This window comes from Paramisgurnus dabryanus, chromosome 10 (assembly GCF_030506205.2).
Source record: "Paramisgurnus dabryanus chromosome 10, PD_genome_1.1, whole genome shotgun sequence".
NCBI lineage: Eukaryota > Metazoa > Chordata > Actinopteri > Cypriniformes > Cobitidae > Paramisgurnus > Paramisgurnus dabryanus.
The window spans coordinates 2,143,110-2,167,565 of NC_133346.1; the positions used below are offsets into that span (position 1 = coordinate 2,143,110).

A 24,456-nucleotide genomic window follows, 5' to 3' on the forward strand; every position below is an offset into this window, starting at 1 on the left:
ATAAATGAAGCATCTGTTAATTCACCAAAGTCCCATTCTGCCACCATTGTTGCTTCATGAACGCTTTTATTTTCCTTCAAGTCTAAGTGTACGTGAAAGATTTTAAGATAAAACCACTCTGATTTTCACATCAGGATTCTGACTGTCCAATTATAAATCGTGAGACTGAATTGAGAGGTTTGGGCATCAGAAGCACAGCGTAATTAACATGAAATCAAGCGTCCGTCTGTCATGCGTTCCTATGTAGATGACACCGCAGACAGCTGTGATTACAATGGCGAGTTTCTTCAGCAGGTTTGGGATCGCATGAGAAAGTTGTGACAGACTCAGAATGTGCAATGCGTCGCATTGATTGCGGTCCTGAAGCGTGACCTTTTTCGGCGCATCCCTTCACAGTGTGATGCGGATCGGCGATCGATGGAGCGCACAAACGCGCTCGTGTGATTGCACAGTAAATGCGTTTGGGCCACCAGCTGAGATATATTTAGATATGGATGTCACATTCTGTTGTCTCACCAGCGTGTGCTGAAAAGTGTAGAAAATACTCAGTGTTGACGAATAAGTAACTTCAAGTAGAAACGCTACTATAATTAGATTTTTAGTTGTGACATAAGCTCAGGTGTTTTAAATGATTCATATTTGTATGCATATTTATTTTAATTTATGCAAACGTTTTGTGCATTGGTTATAAAAACTCTTATTTAATTTTGTTAATAAAAATAATTTTCTGTATTCATGTTTGATGTTGTCGCTCTAGATTTCCAATGTTTGACATTTAGCAGGAACTTTTATCCAAAGTGACTTGTGTGATGATATTTTACATTTTTACAAAAATATAAAATAATAAGTGTAATCTACAAAACTATGTTTACAAGTAGGAATAGAGCATAAAATATAAAATATTTTCATGCATCAAAAAAAAACTTTTTTTTGATTGTGAAAACAACTTTTCATCAATATTTGAAGAGCTCAGATGCAAAACTGTGGAGCCAGAATTCACGCATAAAACACGATGCACAAATTCCCGCACATGAAACCTAATTCATGTGCACGAAAAAATTTAAAATAAATAAACAAATAAACAAATAAATAAATATATATATATATATATATATATATATATATATATATATATATATATATATAATACGTTTCACATATGAAAAACACAATTCACAAATGTACAAAGACGATTCGCACAGTCACGATAAACTCATGAATTTTAAACATTTAAAACTTTTCTTACACAGTTGTACATTTGTGAATTGTGTTTTTCGTTTGTGAAACGTATTTTATCCTTATTTATTTTTATTTTGTGCATGTGAATCGTTTTTTGTGAATATATATCGTGCACATAAATAAGGGTTTCATGCGTGTGAATTTGGATATACATGTGTGCATCGTGCTTTTTGCATGAATTATTGTTGAGATCATTCTGGCTCCATACAAAACCCTCTAATTGGCCTTACACACAAAAAACGCAAATTCAATCATTTGCGTGAGTGGATTACTTACAAAGTCAGTGCAAATACGCAAATAGACGCAAACTCATGCGGGCTGATGCAAATGATTGCCGCAAAATGCGCTATACACATCAATTGTGTCTTCACACAATTTGAAAATTCAAGTTGAAAATTTGCATGCACGAAGTTAAATCCTGTGAGTAATCTAAACATGAAACCCGATACTTTGCGTTTGGTGTGTACGCAGCGTAAATTCGTCTGACTTTTTTTCAGACTCTTACTGGTTTCAACAAAGCAGTATTTCTAAATGGCCTGAGTGGATTTGAAGTGAAAATATTTGATGAACATATAACTCATATAAGATCATTATCTCATTTTTGACAGAGAGGCTTTTGCATATGAGTTCATATATGAATACCACCCTTACGCCCCATTCAGACAGCCAGCAACGAGCAGTAGCAGAGCGACGCGATCTCATTCATTTCAATGGAAACCGGGCGACTTCCGGTTTCCGGAAAGTGATCGTTGGCGACCGTATGGGCGTGTCTAGCGACGCGAGAAATTTAAGAAAAGTTTAACTTTATGCAAATGTCGAGCGAGTTTCGGGAGAGCTACCAATGAGAGTTCATGTCATCATTCTCTCGTTAGTTACTGGCGTGGATGGTACTCATTTGTTTATGACAAGCAGGTTAAGAAACGCCTCATTGAAAGAGCCATAATATCTGTTCTTAGTTAGCTACTGTACATCTAATTTTTAAAGTTACTTTAAACAAGTACCTTCAAAAGCCATTTATTTTCTTCCTCAACTCTGAAAATGCACTTTTTTTTTTATTGTGCTTATATAATATTGTTATACAAAGCATGGTGCACAGCAGGCAAGCCATTAAATGTCTGTACAGATGAGCTATAATGAAGTTATTCAGTCTCGTATATGTTTACCCTCGCTGGGTCTTTGTTCTTTTGTGTAGGTGATGTGATTAGTGGCATAGCAGGCGAGTCTCAGTAATTATTTCTCGTTTGCTCCGTCTTTATCAGCACACTTTTTATCACTTTTCTGTCTGTAGTTTGAGCCAAGAGCTCAGCAGGTGAGACGGAGGAAGGATGCGAGTGTTGCCGGGCGAGTGTTGCCAAGCGAGTGTTGCTAGGCAGCCAGTAACTCCATCAGGGGGCAACACGCTCACCTGCTGTAGAACTGACTGCCTGTTACGGCTATTTATGTCATTGGTGAAGATAAATGTGTAGAAAAGTAACTCTTATGTTCAGTCATATTTGAAGCTTGTTTATTTTTTTATCAGACTCTTAAAGGATTCTTCCAACAAACCACTTCTGAATGACCTGAGACTGGGATTAAGGAGATTTGAAGTTAAAGTATTTGATGAACCTCTAATATGTGGCAAGATCATTCTGTTAAAGCAACACCAAAGAGTTTTTTTTTTTACCTTAAAATAACGTTTCCAAAACAGTTTCAGTCGTTCATCCACTCGAAACAGGGTGAACAGCACTTTCACATTCGCTTTGCAGCCCTCTATCGGCCAAAACCACACTAAAGAAGTTTCCAACCGTCGGGTCGCGGTCCTGTAGTTCGGGTAAAAACTACAAAAACTTGCTTTACGGCAGACCTACAATCCAATCAGAGCCAGCTATGCTGCAGTATTTACGACAGTGGTAATGGACAATTACGCTTCTAACCTGTAGGGGGAGCAAAGAGCAAAAACTCTTTAGTGTTGCTTTAATATCGTTATCTCACTTTTGACGGAGGTGGCGTTAGAGGCCTTTGCATCTGTGCTCTTTATATGTGGTTGAATCTCTGTGCTGGCCGGTGCGGTTTACGATTTGTGTTCAGAAAGTGTGAATAATGACAGTCGATCTTGGCAGAATTGAATAATTTGGTGGGTTTGAAGCTCATGTAGCAGGAAACGGCTTTTATGTCACCAAAGCTGATGGCAGTGCGGACTAAATTTCTCAGCCCAGCACATTGTGAGTCTGGATCAGAGCTGTGTAAGAGATGTGTTTGACAGTTGTCTCTGCATTTTGACCATAGTTATGATTAGATGTAACTAACTGTGGATGGAGCATCACATTTTGGATGTCAGGTGCCAAAGCAGTGCCAATGGTTGGATTCTCCATATGTCACCTCAGTTCAAATCACTCATCCCACAGCAAACTCAAAACGGCGTTGTGAATGACATTCACTGGAGAGAGAGAAAGAGAAGTATTTAAGTCTTATTTGAATCTATAGAGCTATTACTATGTGCACAATTTATCTACATTAATCTCTGCATTCGGAGTAAACTGGCATCCACCAGTGATGACACTCCAAGCCACAAGTGAAACGATCCAATCCACATGTCTCTATAATGTTCTGATGCATTTTTAATCGGTTGCTAGGCTAGGGTACCTCTGTTAGGTTGCTAGGTAGTGAATTGGCATCCAGATGCATTTATCCAAAGTGACGTACAGTGCATGTATTTGATCAGTAAGTGTGTTCCCTAAGAATCGAACCTGTGACCTTTTATTCAGCTAAAGCAATCCAGCTACAGAAGCGTATCCGATTGCTTTAGGTTTTTATGAATCGATTCCCAAACCTACTTTATGTAGACAGATTATGGCTGCGCAGGCCTTATTTCTTTGTATGTAATATGAAATGAAATGCGTTAAAGTTAATGAAGTGAAATGAGAGATAAAGAGACCGGCGTCGCGTCAGTAATGAAAGCAATGCAGAATGAAATCACAGGCGCCGTCGGCGTCTGCGGTGGGAATTTCTGTGCGCTAATCGACCAATTAGAGCTTTGGAAATTGGTGGAGACACAATACAAAGCCGGGCTTGTCATTTAATCAACTTAATTCTAATTTGAAACTAATGTCGTGTCCGTGCATGCTTGCATGTGCCGCTTACGACGCTCCTTTTCTTCTATCTATAAGAAAAAACACATTTGCTTAAAAATTGCATTAGAGAAATGGAATTGAATCCCAGTCATCTGAAACAAACTCCCCCACCCGAATCCATTTGCCTCCGGGTGGATATTGATGCCAAGTGGAACTTAAAAGTGCTCTCGTGGATGTGAACACAGAGCGTCCGAATGCGACCAATCACATGCCGGTGCGGGCGGAGCAGCGGGCCGTACACAAAGAGGCAATTAATATCGAAATGAGCACGGTGGCTCGAGAGGTCTTATAATAACACGGTTAGACCAAAGGTTAATGTGTTGAATTGAATCTGCATCCTCATTCGTTTCAATGAAGCTGTCGAAAAACTAGAAGAGTCTGTAATCAAAGGCCGCTCCCAGTACAAAGTGATATTAATTATAGGGCCCTTCATAAATTCAATGTCATGTCTTAATTTTCCTCCTGCCCCCTCAACAGTTGTCAGCGCTCTGCTGGAAGTGGGCCGTACTCTCTCGCAGATCTAATGAACATCAGAGTTGGAGATCCGAACCTTTTTCGACCTCTTCTGCGTATTTAGGAACACTTGAAGCAAACAGGAATGCTGACATACGTATTTATCATCTCGTGGTGAATATAGAGAGGGTATTATGTGCTGTGAGAGTGAACTAGTGAGGTGTTTACCGTGGCACACCGGGTGAGCTGTCGGTCTGCTCAGGTGTGCATCAAAGGATTCAGATTGCCTCTTTGAAAACATGAATACATGCATGTTATGTCTGAGATATGACTTCCATATCAGGGAGTGCAGGAGTTACTGGATCAGCTGTGTAGTGATGATTGACAGACGGGCTTTTATCATCCAGTGCTCCCTTGAAGTGGCTGTAACGTGAAGGGAGTGCATGGTATTCATGTGTACTGTCAAATGCAAGTTCTCCAAGGAACTGTGGCTACTAACTAATATACCATAGCGTAATGCATAACTGTAAAGTCAATGTAAAGACAAAATGCTTTGGCTACTGACACCTGTCACCAAAGAACAAACATTGGGAAATCATGAAGTGGCAATAAGCAAAAGCAATGTTTGAGCGAGAATGTAATGCTGGATTCACACCAAACACGGTAGAGGCGGCAAAAACGACTATTCGCATGTAATTGGACGCTTGAACATTTTGAGTTTACTCGCTTCTTAATTTACAGGAAGCAAGCGGAGTTGCAGAAGCCCCTCCCATGACGCAAATTTCCGCGTAAATGTCTCGACTGATTAAAATGTCACCCGGAAATGTATGTCATGAGAGGGGCTTCTGGGACTCCGCTCTGATTGGTTAATGCAGCACGATTTTCCCCCAAAGTTCAGATTTTTCAACTTGCGTGTTTCCCACGGCAATGCTCAATTTGCATCATTCACGCGTCAATTTGCGTAATTCGTGCTTCAATCCGCATCATTCGCGAGTCAAATTGTGTAATTCAATATGCATCATTTGCGCGTCAGTTCGCGTCAATTTGCGTAATTCTGGCTTCAATTCGTATTATTCACGCGTCAGTTTGCGTCAATTCAGGTAATTTGTGCTTCAACGTGCATCATTCGCGAGTCAATTTGTGTAATTCGATGTGCATCTTTCGTGCGTCAGTTCGCATCAATTTGCGTAATTCGTGCTTCAATGCGTATCATTCACTCGTCAATTCGGGTAATTCGTGCTTCAACGCGAGAACTACACTGATTGCTCTAGTAGTGATGTGATTACAGGACGCGCATCATTCGCATGAATGAGGTGGATTCGCGTCTACCACACCGCGCTTAATGCCTTATTCGCGCTGCATGACCTCCAGATGCGTGTAAACACGTCTTTACATTGACTTAGCATTGAAATCATTTCATGCCAGATGCTCTGCGTTTGGTGTGAAAGCAGAAAAAGATTTTGATTTTCATTTATAGTCCCCCTGTAGTTGATCATAATAACAGATGTGAAAGTTTCTTGTGACTTTTTTCATGTTTTAAAACACCTTGAATGTAAGTCTCATTTAGTATACATGGATCTATAAATATGCAAATGAATCCCTGCCCTCTACTCATTTGCACAGCTCGGACCATAGATATATATGTTAATAGATGCTACATACAATAGATGTAAATAAGTGTGAGCATAACAGAAGTAGAGCTGAGGCAATAGTGACAAGTAGGAATAAGTCTATGTGGCATATATACATAATATCTATGACTCAAACTACTGATCCACTTGTTCAGCTGTGATGATGTCAAAAGCGTGGTTTTTGGAAAACTGCAATTTAATTGATAAAATACTCAGCAATGGTGTTAAATGTTGAATTTGCACATGGTTTGTCTGAAAGCATATTAAAAACACATATAAACAACAATAAAAATAGTTTTTCACCACAAGGGGACTTTAAGAGAATAATAATTGTAACATGCTCTCTTTCTGGTTCTCTTCGCAGGCATACTTCCGACAGGGTGTTGCCCTTCAGTATCTGGGGCGTCATGCGGATGCCCTGGCAGCGTTTGCGTCTGGTCTGGCGCAGGATCCCAAGAGTCTTCAGCTGCTGGTGGGGATGGTGGAGGCCGCCATGAAGTCTCCGCTACGAGGTACTACCAGATTTTTGTGTGCAACACTTGGTCGTTGCAAAAAAACTGAAAGGGAAAGAATTTTCTACACGCTAAGTTATATTAGGTAGTCTCAGGTGATATTGCATCAGCAAAAATACATTTTAGTAAGGATTGAAGTCAATGGGTGGTCCACATAAGTGTAAGTGTACAGGTTGTGTGTGTGTGAGCAATTGTGAGTTTAATGCTTTTCGAACATTTTGTAATGTAACTGCATTTATACACCCAGCAGCTCTGAAATGAGCGGGTTTGCGGTCATTTTTTCCCAATGTCAACAATGACAAGACCACAAAGCAAAATAGCAGCATATGAATCCAGCTCTTACAGTAAATGACACGTTTACACACACACATACGATTGTGTTTCTTCAGCTGTGACAGGATGTGTGTACGTGTTGATGTGCACTTTTAAAACACTTCATGTGAAGGTAAATGAGGGCCGCACAAACAGCCACTGGACTGGTAGGATATCCGTGTTTTTAACCAAGGGTGTTTTATCTCGGGCTAATTACATCCCCTATATTCCCACCGGTGTCCCTCAGGTGTCAGGTTGATCTGTGGGGAGAGAGAGAGAGAGAGAGAGAGAGAGAGAGTAGATTATGTTAAGGAGTCGGAGAGGTGATCAGTCACAGCCCTGAGCAGTCTGATAACACAAGTGTCTCTCTCTCTCTCTCTCTCTCTCTCTCTCTCTCTCTCTCTCATCCCTTTATCAGTGGCGTAGCGGCCCTGTGTGAGGATTTGCATGCGGGATAACCTGACTTTAATTGAATTGTTCTTCTCTCATCCTCACATCATCAGAGTTGTCGTTCAAAGCTTTTCCTCTAAAGTGTGAGGTGAAGAACTGCAGACGGTTGAGCTGAGATTCGTTTTTTTTTTTCTCTGAGCATAACAAATGAACATCTTGCGCCTCTTGAATTCGGGTTTTAAAGTGGCAAACTTCAGATTTAATAGCTAATCTCAGCGTAAGTGCGAAAAGTGTTTTGCATGTCCTCCAAAGTTTTAGGACGCTAAAATCAGCACTTCTGAAGAACTGCTTGCTGCTTGCCAAACACCAGATCTTTGAGAGATGAGTCTGGAGCTTTGTTTGAAAGGTGCCGAATGTAAAACTGTTTTACTGAGGCATAGATGAATAATAAGAGTTCTGTACATGGTAATGACATATCGTGAGCCTCAAACATGATTGTTTCCTCCTTATGTAAACCTAATGCATGCAAAAAGCGCTGGAAAACAGACCAATCTCAACATAACAACAACTGTGACGTTACAGTCAAGATGTACGCCCAACATTAAATTACACATTGATTAAAATGTTGTTATAATGCTAAAAACAAAGTTGTGACTGTTGAGTTAGAGCTATATGCTAGTTAATGCTATATGCTAATGTTTAGACTGAAGTTCTTCTATTGACGTTACAGTTAAGAAAAAACACAAACTTACCACTCAGAAATGTCCATTAACAATCTCCAAATAATTGATTATTCCTCAAAATCTGATACAGACTCAAACGTAAGATCTGTTTACACACACACAGAGCTACTGAAGGAGCTGCTCTGAGAAACAGCCAATCAGAGCAGAGCTCAACATTATTATTCATGACCCATTCAAATAAGATAATAATAGAACATTTCATTATAAAGGCAAATCCTGGTGTTATAAATGGACATGTGAAACTGACTCTGGATCATTTTTGCACTTAATAAAGCCACAAACCTTCTATGTAGATATCTGAAAACAATTTAACAGATTATTTACATTCATTCTTCAGCACCTTTAATAGCAAATAAATGTGATGTCCTTTAAACTTAAACCCTGCTTCCGAAATTTGGACGTAGCATACAATATGTTTATACTAGAGGTCGACCGATATGTTGTTGTTGTTTTGCCGATATATGGCCGATATGAAGCCGATATGTTGTTGTTGTTTTTCCTGATGCCGATACCAATATATGGCCGATATGAAGCCGATATGTTGTTGTTGTTGTTGTTTTTCCTGATGCCGATACCAATATATGACCGATATGAAGCCGATATGTTGTTGTTGTTTTTTTGCTGATGCCGATACCGGTATATGGCCGATATGAAGCCGATATAACACAAATGTTATTACAGTAAATAAGAGACAAACAAAAAATTGGTGAAACTAAAAAACATTAGTTATACGCATAACATTTATAAATATACCCTTTTAAAGAACTTCAAACATATTTACAAGATATAATTAATGTGACACAACATAATGTCATGTTAAAAAGTTATTGGTTATTTTACAGTCTGTCAGACTTTGGCTTTACATTGAGTAACACTGAGTGAATTTTTTTATTACAAACATCAAATTTAAGTAATAGAGAAATTTACTCGATAATAAAAAAAATCAAAGTATTGGCCGATATATCTGCCTCTGCGACATACTGTCCTATCACTAGTTAATACATCATAGGACATACGTCGCCATAACAACAGGTGAACGGTTAACTTGGATGCTGTTAAACAAGTGAAATTTAAGCACAAGGAACTGCTGTTTTGCTTAATGCATACTTCAAAATCTTGCTAGAAGTATTAGGTCATCCAGGTACCTTTCGCCTACTGTTTATTGAATACTATGAATTTGGACTTATGACGCGCCCTCACCTACTGATTTCCGCATACTATGTAGGCAATTTAGACACGATGTAAGTGTCGTTCTGTTTTTGGCCAAGTTATAGTCCGGTCTAAACATTATATCTGGCTGTGCAGGACCAAATGTTGGCCCATATACCAGCTCAGAAAGGTTTGTGTGTAATATCATTTTTTTCCAAGATGATTGACGTTTTAATGTGTGCTTCGTTGTTGCGTCGTATGTTTCTGTTTTTTGCTCATCCCAGTGGTGTAAACTCTGATGAATCATCTCAGACTTCCGAGGGAATTCTCCAGGGAATTCTTGAATACCTCGGAATGCGCTGCGAGTTATAGATATGGAAATCCACTCCGGCTTGGTTTAGAAATGGCAGTGTAAATATTTTAAAAGAAAATAAACAGAATGAAATGCAGGTAGGTGTTGTTGTCAGTCGCAGTTATTATTTCTTTATTTAGCAGAATCGTCCTGCGAGACGTCAAGCTTCTGTTTCACATGGCAAAGAGGAGAGAGAGAGAGAGAGAGAGAGAGAGAGAGAGAGAGAGAGAGAGAGAGAGAGAGAGAGAGAGAGAGATTGGCATCCAGAGACTCATCATTAAATCTCTTCTCTGCAGCGATGGGATGCAAAAGCACTTCTGTGCTCTTCTTCATCATGCCCATGTCTGTTGTTAACTCGATTCAGAGCTCTTGCGCACACACAAACACACACATTACCGTCCCCAAGCCGAATAGTTTCTCGCCATTTAGATTTATGTAACTTGTAGACGTGTCAGGCTGAATGCAATTACGAGATATGAATGTGTATGACAACACACAGAGAAGCCGCCGGAGTGTTTGGAGCCGTCGGCAGAGGCCGTTCCCGCCCGCCGGCTACATGAGAAGTGGGAATTAAACCTGTCGCAATTCTCAAGCGTCTGGAGCTTCTGTCTCGCTGAATTAGGATACAGGATTTTCATTTTAACATAAGTTGGAATGCATTGTTAAAAAAAGCGATTGATGATCATTTAGTGTTTTGGTTTGGCTAATAACCAGAATCCTCACCAGAAATCTCAGTGTGTTTATTCAATATTTGATTATTAATAATAATGTAAAACTCAAACTACAGTGCATACTTACATTTATGCATTTGGAAGATCCTTTGATCCTTTAAATGGGATTTGAACCCCTAACCTGATGTGCGAACCCAATGCTTTACCAATTAAGCTACAGGATACACCATCATAAGACTTAACTACCTATTGGTGTATATACAGATTTATGACATCTTTCAAAGAGACTACATGTGTGTATGTGTGCGTGAGATGAAACATTGCTGAATTAGCCATCAAACACACACCCAGAAGGACAGTAAGAAATATATTTCATAGATACACTACAGACAAAATTGGGAAGGGCAGATAAAAAAGGATCTATTGTAGGTCCCGCAGGGCACCGGGTGACACTCGACTGCGGTCCATGGTGATTTATGACAGTGAGTGCGTTTTCACTCTTTAACTGTTGGGGTCACCTCTGCACATACAGTATGGTGTTTTCCTAACCCCGCTTCACGGTAAATCTTACCGCAGAATAACCTAGAGGATTATTTTAGGACTAAGCAGTTCTAGGGTGAATTTGTGGAGCAGAGGAAAGCTTGTGTGAGTCTGCCGAGATGACACGAGTATGAATTATCATCTCCGCTTCTGCACACAAAAGCTGTTTCACAGAACATGAGCTGTTACGTTTACTTTCGACTGTAATAGGTTTACACAGCAAGAGTTCATGTTTAACCTACTGATTTAGACTTTGCTAATGTTTGTGATGTAGAAAAAATAAAAATAAAATAATTTTGTATGTATTGTTTGTAGCATTTTTATATAAATACATAGTGTTCACAAAAGCGCAGAACAATATATCGCAATTATTGCAATACATGTATATATCTGTAGTTAGTACATTTACTGAATGATTGTAACACTTTAAAAGCTTATGTACAGTCCAATGTCACAAAAGGGCTGCACAATATATAGGAAAAACTGCAACAGCGCAAACTGGGCATATCAAAATGTGCACATCACGATAGTTTGCAATAACGAAATGATTTTAACACTTTAGTTGCTTATGTACAGTCTAAATTTACAAAAGAGCTGCACAATATATTTCAATTATTGCAATATCTGAATATTGTGACAGTTTGCAATAACTGAGTTGTTTTAACAATAAAAAGTGTATGTACAGCTAAAGTTTACAAAAGGGCTGCACAATATATTGCAATAATTGCAATACTGCATATAGCGATAGTTGACAATAACTGAATGATTGTTACACTTTAAAAGCTTATGTACAGTCCAATGTCACAAAAGGGCTGCACAAAATATTGATAATACTGCAACAGCACAAACGGCGCATATCGAAATGTGCACATAACGATAGTTTGCAATAACTGAATGATTTTAACAATTTAGCAGCTTATCTACAATCAGGTGTCACAAAAGGTTCTTACAATATATTGCAATTATCAAAATATAGAAAAAAAGGTGCATATCGAAATGTGCACATCACGATACTTTGCAATACTTGAATGATTTTAACAAAGAAAAAGCTTATCTACAGTCTAAATTTACAAAAGTGTTGCACAATATATTCCAATTATTGCAATATCTGCATAAACTAAATTATTTCAACATGTTAGCTTTATGTACAGTCAAGTGTCACAAGAGGGTTTTACTATATATTGTAATTTTTGGGAAAAGGTGCATATCAAAATGTGCACATCACGATAGCTTGCAATAACTGAATGATTTTAACACAAAAAAGTTTGTGTATAGGCAAGGGCTTTGCAATATATCGCAATACCGACACATAGGGCCCTATCTTGCAGCCAGCGCAATTGACTTTGTCAGTGACGCATGTATCATTCGTATTTTGCACCGGCGCACAGCGGGTTTTTCCCTCCACAGACGCACGTCGGCAAACTAGGGAATGAACTTGCGCTCCCTGGGCGGTTCAGCGCAAAAAAAGGAGGCGTGTTCCGGCGCAAACCATCCCTGATGCTATTTTGCAGTTTCAAAAAACAATTGCGCCACTGACCAGAAAAAAATAGTCTAAAGTCAGTGGCGCGTTGCGCCTTGTTCATTATGCTATTTTAAGGGCGCATGCTTGACCATAATGTATAGCGTGCACAACGCGCACACACTTTGCTTATCTAATCTACACAGATGCAACAGTTATTTTTGCAAAAAATTAATTGTTACAATAAAAAATATTTACACACGAGATTAGGGCTGTCACTTTTTATTCGATGTTCGAATATGCATTCGAACATGACGTGAAATATCCGTATTCGAACTATAAATAAACCATCCGGTTTTTAAAATGCCATGTGTAGCGCATTTTTTACAGTAACACCTCGTAATAGGAAGGAGGCTGAGAGTGAGACCGACGACTGCAACTGTGCGCAAGAGAGGGAATCAAATTGGACCAACATGAACCTAATGTGCATGTCAAGATAGAATTATAGTTTGTATATAAAATGACATATTTAACACTGCTATAAGTGTTAAACATTATAGCAGAATAAAAAACTTGCGTTAATACGTTCGCATTATGAAAATAGCATGTATGAAGATAATTTCATCATTTTTACAACGCAATGTAAACTTTATATTAAACAACAACAGCATTTGGCTTGTAAACGGATTTTAAATGATCATGTGCTGACTGTCGCGCGTCACATAGACGACAGAGTCAAGTGAGATCTGCTTAACTTACCGGTAAGTTTAATTTCATCTCAAGTATCAAAGGGTTTGTGCTCTCTATCATTGAAAACGGGCAAGCAAACAGCACGCACAGGGTTAATGTACTTGTCACTGACGGCTCACAAACGCGCAGGATAGGCTATGTATGTATGTGTGCTTGTTGTCAATGAGATTACTTCTCACAAACACGCTCAAGCGCGGGATATGTGTGCTTGTCAATGACGGGCATTAAATCCGCAGAATTCCGCGGAGTTTTCTGCCGAAATCTGCGGGCGCGAATTCCGTTTGGGCTCCTACTCCTGCTGCTGTCCAGGTTGTCACGTTATTGTCTGTAACTGTTCTGAATCATTTTTTTGTAAACTTCTGAATCAAGTTTTGTATTCATAAGTTAATAACCTGCTGTTTCAAACATTAAGTAAAAAGGTAATCCAGACAGCCCAGTTTCAGTTTATGACTGTCACTGTTAATAAATTTGTGATTGAATCTCCATTACGGTGGGTTTTGATGCGCGCCGGGGGGGGGGATGCCCAGATATTCGAATATATTCGGATAAATAGCATGATATTCGAAATCCGTTCGAATTAGATTTTTCTCAAAAGTGACAGCCCTACACGAGATAAGGGAAATCATAGTGGTGAGCATTGTGGTGATAGTTTTTATTTATTTTGTGTGGCTGCGTTAAAAAATTATCATGCAAATAATGATTAAAATATTTTCATAAGTTTGTTGTGTGGCTGTATTACGTTTATTTTATGTAAATAATAATTAAAATGTTTTCATAAGAAACCTTAAGTGTACTTTGGTGTTGGACTGCTTGCGTTTATTGGCTTTCAGCGGTGAGGGTGGACGCAGCGATGTCCTCTGCTGGTGTCGGTGTAGAGGCAGATCCATCTCCCGTTACACGGCGTGCCCGATTTATGCTGGCAAGCTTGGGATTCCCCCGTCTCCTGACATCATTGTAGCGTTGGCGCAACGATGGGGATGCCAGCTGATGAAACAATTGTGGCTATTTCCTCTCACGTCTGTTTAACCTACGCTGATTTGGGCGGGTTTCTCCCATCACCATACAAAACAACTTCTCTGTCTTTGACTGCTCTTACAAGAACGTCGGTCTCCTCGAGTCGGCTGTAAACCGTTCCTGGCGTACGCCTGGTAAATCCGTCATAATAATAGCAACCCGCCATGGAACTTGCGCCCTTGCGTTTAAAGGGAATGTTGGATGACGTTCTGATTGGTTTATTTGACGTTACGCCCAAACCACACCTATGAATAATGAACCTACTTCAGACCAACCCCTTATTGATTTGCGCCTGGCGCAAGAGTTATTTCTCCCGCCGGGAAAATAGCAACAGCGCCCAAGATCTGCCCACAAAGTCATTTGCGCATTGCGCTTCGCAATTGCGTTTCAGATCGTTAAATTAGGGCCCATAGTGACAGTTGGCAGTAACTGAGTGATTTTAACACTTCAAAAGTTTATGTACATTCAAAGTTCACAAAGGGGGGGCACAATATATTGTAATTATTGAAATATCTTAATATTGTGATAGTTAGCAATAACCAAATGATTTTAACACTAATAAAAGCTTATGTACTGTTCAATTTCACAAAAGGGCTGCGCGATATATTGGGAAACTGCAACATCGCAAACGGCGCATATCGAAATGATTTTAACAGCTTTTGTACAGTCAAGTGTCACAAAGGGTCTTACGATATATTGGGTTTATAGAAATATTGAAAAAGCTACATATTGGATTGTGCAGATCATGATAGTTTGCAATAACTGCATGATTTTAACAACTCAACAGCTTGTGTACAGTCAAAATTTACAAAAGAGCTGCACAATATATTCCAATTGTTGCAATATTTGCACATTGTGATAGTTACCAATGACTGAATGATTTGAACACTTCAAAAGCTTATGAACAGGTAAAGTTTACAAAAAGGCTGCACAATATATTGCAGTATGTGCACATCACAATAGTTTGCAATAACTAAATGATTTTAACACTTTAATAGCTTCAAAGTTTTAGCAAAGAGACTAATAGTTATATTGATTTTACAACCTTAAAGCATTTTCGTATGCCGCACATTTAAGATTGCATTATTATGCAAGTTATTGCACTTTTCTTCAATATGGATGGTGCAGCCCTGGCAAAAAATAGGTGATGGTTTATGTCACATCTTAACTCTGTCCTTTATTTCAACTTCAGAATCTTTGGAGCCCACGTACCAGCAGCTGCAGAAGATGAAGCTGGACAAGAGTCCATTCGTGGTGGTTTCTGTGATTGGCCAGGAGCTTCTGACCGCCTCTCATCACGGCGCATCAGTGGTCGTTCTGGAGGCGGCGCTGAAGATTGGCACCTGCAGCCTCAAACTGCGCGGCTCGGTTTTCTCGGCGCTCAGCAGCGCTTACTGGTCATTGGGCAACACGGAAAAGAGCACCGCCTACATGCAGCAAGACCTCGAGGTCGCCAAGACTTTAGGTGAGATGATCATCAGCTTTACATGACATAGACCAGGAATAATTTATCGTCGAGTTTAATGAACTCATCACGTGACATCACACATTTGGGAAGAGAGATTGCACTGTGAATATTATGATGTGTCTGAGATGTGGGTCCTTTTAAAAGAAGTTTAATGACATGTGGACAGAATAAGAAGTGTTTTTGATTCTTGAGGATGTGCATCCAGTGATGGACGTTCAGGTGACCTTGTTCATAACCTTCTTGCTCAGTTAATTATGTTGACCTGCTTGTGCTGATAAGGTCTCACGGTAATTAGGCTTCGTGGGGCTTTTAAATTAAAATTTGCCTTTTTTTCCAAAATGCCACAGCTTACACTTGACTAATCTTTGTTGTCAACACAGAAAAAATGTAAATACTACGAAGCGTACGTTTAACGTTCACAGCCGGCATAAATATTCAGCTCACAGCTCTTGAATGTCAGAGGTTTTACAGCTCGACTTTAAAGTCTTTAGGAGTTTAACCATTTCTCACCCCATCTGTGCTATGAAGCACCTGAACTGCGAATCTTTGCGTTTAAGCGTTCACGTCTCGTATTTAACACATTAGTACGCTACTGAGGTCTCGCTCAAACGGGTTTATGTAATATTTAACTTTTGAGTCTTGATTGCGTTCAGGATGGGAGTGTAATACCAACATGTGCAGATGTTGCAGCTTCTGCAGCTGCTATGATGTCATCGCTGTGTAATCTTGTAGTCTGGAGCAAAACCTCACAATCGACCCTCGCCTCCCCCACAGATTTTTGAAATTTCTTAGTTGTTTTTCTAGACAGAATTGAGGTTACATGGAGATCAAATGGAGAAGTCTCTTGCATCTCAGATTTTCTTTCTTAACTCCAAAAATCTCAAAAGAGTTTGCAATGACATCTCAAAAGTTTATCTTGTGTAACCTCAAACATTTCTTATCAAAACCAAATCTGAACTCTTACCTTTTACTGCATGTTATTTTGATAGTAACTGCTTTAAGTTGGTTTAGCTGAGTTTTGTCAGGTTGTTGTGTGTATGGGAAGCATCTGACACAACTGTGTGTTTCCTCAGGCGACCAGACAGGTGAGTGTCGCGCTCATGGGAATCTGGGCTCGGCTTTCTTCTCCAAGGGGAATTACAGAGAGGCTTTGAGTAACCACAGACATCAACTCGTCCTGGCCATGAAACTCAAGGACAGAGAGGTAAGAGACGAACCTCTTAATGTGTGTGCACGTGTGTGTGTGTGTGCACGTGTGGTGGTCATATCTCCACCTCAAACAGGATTATTTGGTGTTGTGCGGTGACTGATGGTTTTGTCGGAGCTGCAGGGCAAACTCACCGCTCTCTGTCACATTCGTGGACGATCACATCTCTGTTCTGTCTCATTTCAGCTCGGCGTCTATCTGTTCACATGCACCACTGAGAAAACTCAATGAAATGGTTGATTCTCATAAAAACACGTATAGGTCTCATTTTACACCAAAGTAAAAATAAAAATAGAGATGTTTTGCATGAGTAAAATTAACTTTTAGGATCATTTAAATTTTTTATTATCACATTATTTTAAGTTATTCTTACTGATGATGCTCAATGTACACCAATAATGTAATTATTTCCAATAATCAGAGTAAGGATTGTAAGATGGCAGTAAGATGTTTATATGACTGGAGCTATTAACCTCTTAACTACTGTTTACATACGATTTTTATTTTCTGATAATTCGCTAATAATTGTGGTTATTATTCACACAAAGGCCAACGCAGAGCACAAATGATAAACTCACATACCGTATTTTCCAGACTATAAGTCGCACTTATTTCGGTCCTGGAACTTATAGTCAGGTGCGACTTGTACGTTAAAATTATTTTAAATATGAACCAAAAGAAACTGTCTACAGACGCGAAAGTCCGCTATATGCTGCGCCTGTATTTATGTAATTCAATGAATTGAGTGATGTGGAATAACTTCGGGACCTTTTTGAACTTGATTTGGCTTGGCTTGTTCTGTATGCTATTGTGTATCGTGTAAATAACTATTTATGTTACGTTAACATGTACGGATACCTATTCAGCCTTCTGTTCTGTGCTATTGTTTAGTTGAATAACTCGCCTTTCCAGATTAAATGTCTTTTCTTCGGCTTGAATTTTGAGAAATCATTTTCTAAATAAACGCGACGTATAGTCCACTGCGACTTATATATGTGTTTTTTTCTCTTCAAAACAAATTTTTGATTGATGCAACTTATAGACGGTTTCGTCGGACGCACGTGCAGTGACGTGATTACGCGTCTGGTCCAAACTTTACTTCCGGTTTCTGTTTGTTTAATAGTATGACTAGTTGCTAAACTGAACTCTTGAACTATTACCTCGTCGAAAATAACAAATGTTTTGGTTTCCTATGTAATCTATATGTTGTTTAATTTGCTTGTTATATAAATAAACTACTTTAAAAGGACTTTGTTGTTATTTATTCTAAGCGGAGTTCACCGGAAGTTACGTGTTGACCACGAAAGCCGCTTGTTTATGTTTTTACTTCTGAACCCGTCTATACTTCGAAGCAACTAAAGGGCTCGTTATAGTCGTGCGTAGGTCCTATGGCGTAGCCGCGACGGCGTAGGTTCCACGTCGGTTTTCATTTATACTTTTGCGTCATCCTCTGCGTCGACGTACAAACACACGCGAAAACCGCTGGTAGGCAGTATCCACGTGTGTAAACACAGTAGCAGCGCGACCGTCAGAGAAGAAAAAGCTTGACAAGTTAACCCACAAACGAAGAAGAAACAGCAACTTGTTGTGAATGTTTTGAGAAGAACAGCAATGCTGGAAGTAAATAAACAGCGACTTTTGTTGCAGTTTGAGTTAAATCACTCCTCAACTTGGCTCATATTTGTTTTCACTGTCACAAACGGAAATACCTATGACGCAGTTTTTTACCTGACGGGAGGGGTTCTGGTGGACCAATCTCAGCGCTTGCGATCCACGTAGATCTGACGCGCTGTTACAATTTTTGCAAGTTGCGCGTCAGGCTACGGATAGCTACGGCGTAGAACCTACGCACGACTATAAATCGAGCTTTATAGTCCGGAAAATACGGTATACTGTTTTAATTTATTTACGTTAAATAACAAGCACGTTCTTATTTACGTATTTCATTATTCCTGTGCCGTAATGAAGACAGAAATATTATGATAGTGTGGTTGTATATGCTGCTGTCGCATTATTTGAGCTGTTTCTGGATAAAGGTAGACTGCTAACATCGAATCATGTTGACAGAGTTTAGGGAAAACTTCGTAATGTCAAGTTTAAAGCATATTTGCGCTTAAGGTGTGTGACAAAAACACACGTGCACTTCAGTTAGTGCGGTATAGATGCGATTAAAGTGTTTACATGGCCATTAAAAATGACGTACACCACCTGATTTAATACGATTTAATACGACCTGTGTGTGTGTGTGTCGGGGGAACTGCAGGAGAAATGTTCGTATCATTACTCTGGAATCCAAAGCAATGAGCTCATGTTATTATATCTATAAATTTCTTCACACATTGCCTCAGGAAATCTCCTCAGAGTTTCTCCAGTGAACACCTCCAGTCTCAGATGAAGCATAAACACACGCTTACAACACCTCTCATCTCTTCTTCTCTTCCTATCTCTTTCCATTTTTTCTTCTTTCTTCTTCTCCTTTTCTTCTTTTTTCCTTTTCTAAACAAGAGCTCTAAAGTCGGTCAGTAAGTGGGACGTAGTGCTTTGTATTTTCGTATATGCAGTGTCTGCATTGTTGGAGGAGATCACCACGTATTACCTCATTGTGCTTGACAATAGAGCATTAAAACACATCATGCAGTGTACAGCGATGAACACAACAGCACATAGTGTACACAGCATGAAAACACAGCAGATATACAGAGCGAAGACTGCAAAGGCTTCACTACATCATGATGAAGAGCAGATCTCTGCTTTGTCTCTTGTGTCAAGATTTAAGACGAATATAAAAGGGCACAAACTAGAATGGAATATAATTCAAAAGCTTTTTCTTTGTCTCTCTCTCTCTCTTTCTCTCTCTCTCTGTCTGTCTGACACAGGCTAAAAAGAATGCAGAGCACAGAAATAATGAGTATGTTGGGAATAGCATCCTACTCATACTATTTCTGCTCTCTGCAGTATGTACATTTATATGTATGCATGTAAAACCTCACATCTATGACGTCAAAAAATGTGCAGTATACATCCAAAGGACACTGCGTGTGATACGGTTTGAAGTACCCACAAAATCAAAACTGTCAATTCTTATTGTTTATGGAATATTGCAGTGTTCATTATAAACAATGTATCCGTGTGGGCCATTATATATTTTTTAAATGCATCGCCTTCATACACTTTTAATAGAAATGTTCTTTCTGCCCTCTTGTGGAGATCAATCTCTAATGCTGCGTTCAGACCAGCCGCGGTAGAGGCATCAAGCGTGAGTGATTTCAATGTTAAGTCAATGTGAAAACGCGTTGATGCGCGTCTGAAGGTCTCCCGGCGCGAATGAGGCATTTAGCGTGGCGCGGTAGACGCAATTCCGCCTCATTCACGCGTCTAGTTCGCCACATGGCGCAAATGAGGTTTGGCGCTGGAAACGCACAAGTTGAAAAATTTGAACTTTGCAGGAAAAACCCACCGCGTTAACCAATCAGTCGCAGAAGCCCCTCCCATGATGCGAATTTCCGCGTGAATGTGTCAGTGACTAGAATTTCACACGCAGCTTTCACATGTGAATGAAGCGAGTAAACTCAAAATGTTCATTCGGCCAACTAGACGCGGTAGACGCAAATTTGACGCCTCAAACGCGGCTGGTGTGAACCCATCATCACTAGTGCTGTCAGCTAGAAGGCTTGGGCGGAGCATCCAATAAATCTGCCCACCGAAAATGTTACTGTGGGTTCACACCAGCCGCGTTTGAGGGGTCAAATTAGCGTCTACCGCGTCTATTTGCCGCTTGAACATTTTGAATTTACTCGCTTCATTGGCACATGAAATTCTAGTCATCGAGACATTCACGCGGAAATTCGCGGCATGTGAGGTGCTTCTGCGACTCTGCTTGCTTTCTGTAATCACGTCACTACTAGAGCAAGCTCCTGATTGGTTAACGCGGTGCGTTTTTCCTGCCAAAGTTCAAATGTTTCAACTCGTGCGTTTGCCGCGGCAGCGCTCAATTTTTGCCAAACGCGCAAACTAGACGCGCGAATGAGGCGGAATTGCATCTACCGCGCCGCACTAAACACCTCATTCGCGCCGCGAGACCTCCAGGCGCCGTCAACGCGTCTTTACATTGACTTAACATTGAAATCACTCGCGCTTGACGCCTCTACCACGGCTGGTGTGAACGCAGCATTTGTCTGCTGCGAGTTATATTTTTGAAAGAAAAACCTACTTTTCTATATCCAATTAATTCACAATCAAATCATAAACCATTTCACTCGAAAGTGCATCACAATATGGAAGTCGATCATGACTTCCTGTTCACGGGGACGATTTGAGTATAATGACGAATTTATTTAACATACATTGACTTTATTTCATACTGTACAACTAGTTTATTTAACACAAAATTCGATTAAAAAGTCAAAGTAGGATAATTGTAATTTCAGTTTATGTTTACTGCAACAAACACCTACATAAACAACGAGGTCACAAGACAAGACGATATCATGCGTTATTATAAAGTAGGCTTTTGTGAGCACATCTACTGTCTTTCCCACTTTCTCTCTTTCTTATTTCTCATCTTTATTTCTTTGTTTCCGTGTCACACACACCCACATCGTCTCTCTAATGTCTGAAGCGTTTTCTTGAAGATGCTCGTTGTTCATCGAGCGTAGCGCAGACCCCCACTTTAATCTCTTTTAGGTAACATATTGTTCTTATAATTATTAATCCCAGCACTTCAGAATATGACAGCGGTCGTAATTGGTTTGGTTTCATCTTGTTAAAATGCATTCATTATACGGCGGCCCGCGTGAGTCGCAGTCACTGTCAGCTGTTTAATTAAAGCCAATGCAGAGAAGACATGCTCCATTTGAGACCATTTGAACATTTCCATCCTCATCACAGGTAGACGGATAAAGAGCCGACTGATCGTCTGTGTGTGTGTGATGCGTGCTAAAGTTAACATTTGACAAATGTGAGGAAAAAACGCCTTTTAATGAGTAAACAAAACAGAATTGATGATACTTTTTCGTCTAAAAGCCACTGATAATTTGTTAAGTGTCTTGGTTTAAAACGTTTAAAGTCAACATCAGAAATGACCTTAGTGATATTGTTATATGTTCTGGGTCTTTTTTGTGAAAAACAGAAATATTAGTAACACTGTATTAACATGCATTATGAACTAAAAATAAGCAGTATAGTTTATCAGCATTTATTAAAGGGGCTGAATGTAAGTTATTACTTAAAAAAATCTTTAAGATAGAGTTTTCATTTGTATATTTATGAGGCAACCATAATGTAATAGAAAGAATGACACCTTGAGTGTCCTCCACGGTTGTCTCTATCAGCCTGTAGGCTCTTTTCTGTGTGGAAAAGTCGGGTCCGAATTGGCGCGAAATTCAAAATGTGACGTCATGCGCATGCTCGTCTACCTGGGCGTTCCATATAGACGCGTACGGCGTCATTAGTAAACAGCGGCAATCGCTAGCATGTTTCAAATGGACTCTGTAGACGGAAAGAAGCGACCAACTTCCAGCACAATCCAGACACTCACGGAAACTCCTCGTAAGTTAAAAAAAAATCCTTATCTAGTGCGGCCAAAATAGTGCGTGACCGGCGTCAGGGAAAAGACAAGAGTAAACATCGGATTGGCATTTGATTCTTGGAGAGAGCTCCGGTCAGCGCTGGGTATGAAAACAGACCTTGAGCAGGTTTCCTTTTTACTGCAAAGGTAAGACATAGTTACAGGGCATCTGTAATATATTATGTTATTGTTTTTGTGGTGTAATGCTAACGATAGCATTTATTTTGTGCTGTAATGCTGACGATAGCATGTAGCACAGGACCATTTCAAAAGTTACTTTCTTATATGAATTATCTTTATTCAGAGCACGAGTGCATTAAGATTGTGAGTGTCGGGAGTGTGTTTTACAGTGTCGTGTTACAAAACTTTTAGAAGTAGACTTCTGTTGAAAATATAAAGTAGCACTGCAACATTTTGCTAAAATATGGTCTGTCAAACAATAACCTTACAGTACTGTAACTTTTCTTACATTTGTAAACATGCTGGTGAATATCAATGAGCTGTCTGTGGTTGCTACGGCAACTCTGGTTGTTGTGGTCGTGCTCGTACGAGTGTGCCCACCGAGAACGAGCATGAGACTGGCTGCAGTTTCTATAACGGCCACTGGTGTCAGTAACGGTTAGAAATTTCTCAACTTACGGAGAGCACCTTTAAGCTTTGTTAATGTTAGGTTATGCCAATACAATTGTTCATGTTATTTCATTGAATTAACTCATGTTAACTTTTAATTTAAAAAAATGTAAGTATTACTAAATGATGAAATTATAATGTATTTATATTTTTATTATGGTACAAAAACATTTTGACATTTATTAATTTAACCAGTTAAAATACCATAAAACACTTATTTATGTTACAGATAAATTAATTTAATCAAAAGTTAAAATTTTAACCGGTAGCATTAATCCATCAAAATTATTACTAACGATTAACGACTAAATTATGTTAACTACGGCAAAACTGTTAATTATGTTAATTATGTTCATTTAAAAAAAATGTAGTATACTAAATGATGAAATTATAATGTATTTATAGTTTTTTTTGTGGTACAAAAACATTTAGAATTTTTTTCTAACCGACAGCCAGCATTTATTTGTAAATACAAAAATAACTGCTTATTTATGTTACAGATAAATTAATTTAATCATAAGTTAAAATTTTAACCGGTAGCATTAATTGATCAAAATTATTACTAACGATTAACGACTAAACAGTTAAAGGAGTAGTCCACTTTAAAGATGGGGTCCATTTACTTTTCATTGTAGGACAAAAAAATGGTATGGTAAGTCAATGGGCCCCATCTTTAAAGTAAACTACTCCTTTAATTATGTTCATTCCTAGAAGTATTGTTTATTGTTATTTGACATTAGCTAATGCATTTACGTTAACAAATACAAAGTATTACTGATTGTTAGTGAGTAAATGTTCAGTCTTTGCTGGGGAATTAAAGAAAAGTCTTTGGATGTGCAAGTTTTTGTGGTTTTTATGTCAAAATCTGACGTTTTGGATGATAGTAGTTGGGTTATGAGAATCTGTGAGGTGTCTTTACTAATATTGTGAACCTGTGTCTATCTGTGAGCGAGAGAGATAGAGCGAGCGAGTTTTTATTGAGGTTTTTATGATGTCTGTTGCTGCTGAATTGTGATGTGGATCAGACATCCAGAGCCATAATGACTTCTGAGTGTTATTGAGAGATTAAGAAGATTCCAGGAGGACGACGATGGATCAGGAAATTGCTCGGTTCTGTTTCCTCTTCCTGTCACAACCTTTGTCTAAAGCACCTGTCATTTAGATTTTATTGCCCAATATAGACATCTTAAGTCAGTGTTTACTCAAGGATAGTCAGGCGTGTGTGTCTGTGTGTGTGTTTAAAGGTCATTAATGATGCTT

General features: G+C 39.2%; 1 protein-coding gene across 3 annotated transcripts in view; it reads left to right on the forward strand.

The window, feature by feature from the left end:
* Window positions 1-24,456, forward strand: part of ttc28 (tetratricopeptide repeat domain 28) — a 296,324-nt gene that overhangs the window by 182,609 nt on the left and 89,259 nt on the right. For all 3 annotated transcript variants that reach the window (XM_065263595.1, XM_065263601.1, XM_065263606.1), the window contains 3 exons: window positions 6,798-6,945; window positions 15,518-15,790; window positions 16,867-16,997. In XM_065263595.1, the coding sequence (XP_065119667.1) occupies window positions 6,798-6,945; window positions 15,518-15,790; window positions 16,867-16,997 (552 nt within the window). The remainder of the gene's footprint in view (window positions 1-6,797; window positions 6,946-15,517; window positions 15,791-16,866; window positions 16,998-24,456) is intronic.